The sequence below is a fragment of the Phoca vitulina genome, unplaced genomic scaffold, assembly GCF_004348235.1.
Source record: "Phoca vitulina isolate PV1807 unplaced genomic scaffold, GSC_HSeal_1.0 scaffold29, whole genome shotgun sequence".
NCBI lineage: Eukaryota > Metazoa > Chordata > Mammalia > Carnivora > Phocidae > Phoca > Phoca vitulina.
In genome coordinates this window covers 12,544,161-12,550,160 of record NW_022589732.1, presented here as the reverse complement: position 1 = coordinate 12,550,160, position 6,000 = coordinate 12,544,161, and the positions used below count along the sequence as shown (strand labels likewise).

The 6,000-nt window shown below is 57.2% G+C and overlaps 1 protein-coding gene across 1 annotated transcript in view; it reads right to left on the bottom strand.

Annotated features, from left to right (window-relative positions):
* The window catches only part of CDH23 (cadherin related 23), a 359,724-nt gene that overhangs the window by 104,230 nt on the left and 249,494 nt on the right, over positions 1 to 6,000 (bottom strand). The window contains 2 exon segments of the mRNA XM_032423932.1: positions 2,014 to 2,159; positions 2,468 to 2,657. Coding sequence (XP_032279823.1) covers positions 2,014 to 2,159; positions 2,468 to 2,657 — 336 coding nt within the window.

Below are 6,000 nucleotides of genomic sequence, written 5' to 3'. Positions count from 1 at the left end.
GCCATGGATCCTGGCTGGCTCGGGACTCCGAACCGCATCGTGTTCTAGCAGGTTTCCTGGCTGCTGGCTTGAAGCAGCGGTGACCGCTCCAAGGGCCCTTGGACCATGCGAAGCTCCACTACATAAAACAATCAACAGCGCTCTCCCCTGCTTTCTCAGACAACAACAAGATGGTGGAAAGGTGCAGTGTTTAAGTCACCTGATGATTTGATTATTATTTTGAAACCGTCTTTTGAGGCCACGTGTAGGCAGGCAAACATCCTCTAAACCCCTACACTATTCCCGTCTGCATCTCTAGTCCCGAGGAGAGTTCTCCTGACTCAAGACTCTGATATATTGAAAGTTTCACAGAAGATTCGAGACCTTTGAGGAAATGTGAATAACAATTCAAATAAAAGCTTTGGATTAAGCCAAGACTCTCAAGAGTGAAAGACATCAAGGTCATCTAGTCTAACTCACATCAACAAGCAGGACAAGAGGGTGTCCTCTCAACTTGAATGCTTTCCAGGATGGGGGGCTCACTACTTCTCATTTATCTGCATACAGCTCTAATTCCTGGAGAAAGTTCTTCCACCCATCCAACGGAAATCACTATTTGTCCAGGTTGTAGGGGGCGCCGGGGAACGCACCGCTCCTGTCAGAACCCTCTTCCTGTATCTGAGGACAGTTCCCAAAATAAATGCTCCAGCTCCTTCAACCACCTTTTCATGCCTGAGCCAGTTCCTCTGTGAACTCAGAAGCTGTGCTGTCTGCACTGTCTGTGCGCCCCCGGAGATCGGGCTCTGGGCGGCGCTCATTGGCTCTCTCACCCACCTGCCCCCTCCTATTTGGGGGCTGCTCCTCAGGGACTGGCTGCCGTTCCCTGGATCGCAGCTCCCCCTGCTGGGCATTTGGGAGAATGTCCTGCTAGCGAGATTGCGCCCTAGGACCTTCAAAGACCACTACTCATCTCCTCTCACAGATGAAGAAACTGAGGCACAGCAGGCCTGCAGGGCATCACCAAGGTTACCCACTGTGGTATCCTGACAAGCAACCTGTTTTCTTTGGGTGGGATCAGGCTGGCCCTTTGCCACTGGATCCCGCTGTGTCTCAGGTGTAACCCCTCACAACAGACCCCTGACGACGAGCACATCGGCCACCGTGGATCTCCCGCAGTCCAAGTGCCAGCTTGCTGGACACGCGTGTCTGACTGAATCCCCGCAGCACAGCCAGGCAGGTACTAGTATGAGCCCCATTTCACAGGTGAGAAAACTGAGGCCCAGTGAGGTTGTTTGCTGTAGGTCACATAGCACACAAGTGGAGGAGTTGGGACCCACACTCACATTGGGTGCACTCCAAAGCCCATGCTCTTAATCACGAGGGCCTTCCAGCGTTCCTAAAAGGGCATCATCCTTCCTGAATGAGCCCCTTCAGGGCCTTCTTGACAGAGGGTGATGGAGTGGGAGGCAGAGGGGCTGGGTTCAAGATCAGGCCCTACCTCTTCTTGGCCACAAGTCTCTTTAAGTCTCCTGCCAAGTGGGGAGAGTACCGCCCCCCCCCCCCGCTACTGTGTGGAGCTCATTGGGGCTGATGGGAGAGTGGCCTGCCCATGGAGACAGGGTGCCTGGGCGACACCCATCAACCTTCTCTGTGTTCTAGAACCAGCTACAGGCTTGCGGTGTTGAGAGTCTTGGGCCAGACCTCCATAACCAGGACCTGTTTGACTTGGCTTCCCAGGATTCTGTCATCTTCCTTGGTGCTTTCCCTCCACCTCTCCAAATCCACCTGTCATTTAAGACCCAGCTCAAGCCCCTCCTCCTCCTCCAGGAAGCCTTCCATTACATCTCTCAGAGCACTAGCTCTCCAAGCCCGGTATGTCCTGTCTGGTGGTCTCGGCTGGCATCCCCTGCCTCACCACTGCAAAGTGTTCAGCATGAGGCTAGGCACCCAGGGCCGCCTCTGCCCACCTGCTGGCTGGGTGAGACGAGGTGAGGGAGACAGACCAGGAGCTCAGGCCAGGAAAGGGAAACTCACCTGGTAGACAGAGACCCCGGCCGGAGTGCCTTCCAGCACCTCAGCCACGAAAGGCAGGTTCTGAAAAGTGGGGTCGTTGTCATTGAGGTCCAAGAGGTTCACAAACACCGTGGCACTGCTGGTGGCTCTCAGAGGGGGGCTGCCACCTAGGGGTGCCAGGGAGATGGAAAGAGGGGTGCAAAAGAGACAGGGACAGGGAGAAAGGGGAGGGGGGAGAGGGAGGCAGGCTCAGTGACATTTCCATCCCAGGGGTCCCTCCAGGGAGCAGCCCAGGCCTTGCACCCCCAGCCACTGCCACCCCCTGAGGGTACTCTGCGGGGCTCACAACTGGCAAGTGGGTGTTACCCCATTCTTAGCAATCACGACACAGCCCTGCTGTACCCAGGCCTCAGGACCCAGGGAGGACAAGTCAGGGGCCACCGCCAAGGTGTGCGGGGCTGCGGGGGGCACATACAGTCAGCGACAGAGATGATAATCTTGCGCATCAGCTCCGCCTCGTGGGGGTCGGGGTTCTCCCGATCCAGCATGACGTGGGTGGTGCGGATCTTGCCTGTGCGGTTGTTGAGGCTGTAGAACTTGTTGGGTGGCTGGATGCTGTACACCAGGGTGCCGTTCTCCCCCAGGTCCGGGTCCACGGCCACCACCTGCCCAGGAGGGAGCCCATCCTCCACTGAGCCCAGCCGGGGGAGGGCATCTCTGTGCCCCGCACTGCCTGCCTGGGGATGTCTGAGCTCACACCTGTGTCCCTCCCTCCCTTCCCCCTTCCCTCCCGGCTCCAGTAGGGGGTCTCATGGGGGATGGGAGGCAGGAAGTTCACAAGATGGGTTGGCAGGGGAAGTGTTGAGCTCCTCGGCTTCTTCACTCACTCAGTTTTACCCTAGGCCAGTCCCTTTCCCCACTTAAGCCCCAGCCTTCTATTTCTAGAAGCAACACTTGGCACACACACCAGTCTATGGGAAGCTCTCTGTATCTCATACATGCCAGGCCCTCTGTAAGGACAAGTACCGTGAGCACAGCCCCATGAGGAGGAGGTCTACAATTATGTGCATTTCACACATGAGGCTCAGCGAGGCTCCCAAGGTCTCTTAGCCCAAAGTGGCCCTGGGTCCCTCTGGAACCCACACTAGCAGCCAGCAGGCCAGGCTGCTCGCACATCTTTGTGTCACTGCTTTCCAGACATGTGGGGGTAACACGTTCATGGGCTTTCGGGGGAGCAGGGGGTGCCCAGGAGGTCCATGATCATGGAATTCTTTGGGGACTAGGAATTCTACGGGAGGCTGGGAAGGGCTGAAGAGGCTGAACCTTTGGGAAGAATCTGAAACCCTGGATTTGGGGAACTGGATCCTCCTCCTCAAACCTTCTCTTCCTTCCTTTGGACTTTTTGTGAGGCAATTTGAAAAGAATTAGGCTTCTGGGACACCAGGAATGACAGGGTGGGGGAAGGGAGCCATGGACAAGCCACCCAGTTTAGCGGTGTTTTGGGGCTGCAGGAGGGGGAGGCTGGAGGACAGAGGGGGCTGAGTCTCCCTGCCTGAGAAGGGGGAGGGCCTTTAGCTCTCTAGGCCCGCCACTTGGTTCCCCACTTGTAAGCCTCACCCCATGAAGGGATCAACCTGAGTGCCCTCCTAACCCAGGGCGACCCCCATAACCCATTCTCTCCCCAACCCCATGCCTGCCAATCTTCTGCTTTGGGGAAAACCTCTCTAGCATCTGCCTTCCCCAAGGAGAAAGCAGAGCTCAGGGAGGCATTGGCCGGGCTCAGGGTCACACAGCACGAGCTTTGAGGCTGAGACAGCTCCCACCCTGGAGACCTCCCAGGGTCCCAGGACAGTAGCAGTACGCACCCCTGAGCTCATCCTCTGCCCTGTATGGTAGAGGTCCCTGGGGCACCAGAGGTGGACAAGATCAATGGGAGGGGGGTGGTGACCGCAGTCCCCAGGGCCGCATCAGGACAGTGTCATTCTTAACTCCAGGACGCTCGGCAATGACAGCCTGGCCTCGTCAGCTCCTTCATCTTACTGGATGTGGGGCCTTTTGTGCTTTGGCAGCAGAATCTGTCCCTCCTCTGGCTTAGTCCCCAGCCGGAGGTGTCTCCGGGGCCACCAGACCAGAACAGACAAATGGGCTGCCCTGGCTGAGGGCCCCCATCTTGCCCCAGGGTCTGGAGTGGCCAGGGTGAGAGGCCTGTGCTGGCACTGGACCCTGAGCCCCGCAGGGCCTCCTTCTGCTTCAGACAGGTAGGAGGGGAGTGGGTGCACCTGGCTGCACCAGGGGGCAGGGGTGGGGGGAAGGCCCGAGGGGCCCTCGCTGTGCTATGGGGCAGGTCACCTCAGTTTCCCCAGCCTCTGTAAAGGGGACCCCTGCATTGACAACAGGAGGCAGGGCTCTTAGGCAAGCCAGGGGTCACTTCAGCCTGGCAAAGTCATTCTGCTGACAGACAAAGGAGACCAACAAGCCTTGCATTTCTACAGTGCTTCTCTCTATAGGAGGAGGGTTTTTATCCCCATTTTTCCAGATGGGGAAACCGAGGCACAGAGCAGTTAAATGACCTGTTCCAGGCTAGCAGCTTGTTGCTGAAGGTGCGGAGATCAATTTTACGTGGGGGTTTTGGGGGCTTCTCCTCTCCTCTTCCTGCCCCTGAGTGCAAGTGCCCCAGCGTGCCTGGGGTGGCTGCTTCCAAGGGAGCCTGGGTGGGGGCTGGGCCCTGGCTTCTGCCTCTTGGCCCACTCCCTGGCAGGGGTGGGGGAGGCTGTGTAGAGTCTCACCACTTTCCCTCTCCATTTCCCATGTCACACTGTCGTTTTTCTCCTGGCCTGACGGGGAATAATTCTCTCCCTCTCCCCTCTCTTATTTTGCTGGAGGGCTTTGAAAGGCTCTAAATCAATGCCCATCAGCCAGGTCCTTGAAGGAGCCTACAGGAGCCATGAGGGAGGGTTGAGCCAAAAACCTCACTTGCAAATTGAAAAGGGCCAAGGTGCAAGCTCATGCCGGGGCAGGTGCACACCCTGGGCGCACGGACGTGCATGCCGAAGCACATGCCGGGACAGTTGGCCGTGTGCCGGGATGCAGGCACGTGCTTGTCTACGCACGGCTCTCAAAGTCATTGGCATTTGGGAGAGCTGTGGGGCACACACCCTGACCTCTCTCTGACAAGGAAGACCCAGCCGGACCTGGCAGAGCTGGTGGGGGGGGTGCGGCAGGTAAAGTGGGGAAGAAAGGTGAACAAGTCCCTCAACAACTAGCATTTGCCAATGGTTGAATTCTTACAATGCACCTGACACCGTGCTGGGCACTGGGGTTCAACAGCAGACAAGACGGGTATGATTCCAGCAGAGGTGTGGTGAGAAGAGCTACCATGAATCTACCACTTACCATGTGGCTCATTAAGTAGGGACCACAACTCTATCAGGTGGGGACTCTTACTAGCCCCATTTTCTAGATAAGAAGATTGGAGCACAGAAAGGTGAGGTGACTTGCCAAAGGTCACAGAGCTGGTAAGGAATGTGGCCAGGGTTAGACCCTAGACATTTTGGGACCAGAGGCTGCCCGCTTAATCACTAAGCTACACTGCCTCTGAGTAAGGTAGCAACCTAATAAAGAAATAAAACACAGATGTGGGATCAGCTCCGGAAGAAACAGTGTAGAGAGTGGGCAGAACTACATTAGGCAGGGTGGTCAGGGAGGGCCTCTTCGGGGAAGCGGCATTTTAGACTGGGACAGGTAGAGGAGAAAGAGGCAACTCTGGGAAAAGCAGGGGTGGGGGGTAGAGGGAGAGGAATGCTCTGCAGGGCGGGGGAGGGAAGGGCTGTGCGGAGGCTCTGAGGAGAGGAAGGGTTTACTGGGTTCGGGAGGCTGAGAGGCCAGCGTGCGTGGTGGGGGGACTGAGTGTGGGAAGGGTGGTGGGACAGGTGTCAGGAGGTGGGCAGCCCCTCTGCAAACACGGCCTCCTCCCTAACATCACCTCTGGGTCAGCTGCCCCCGGCCCCT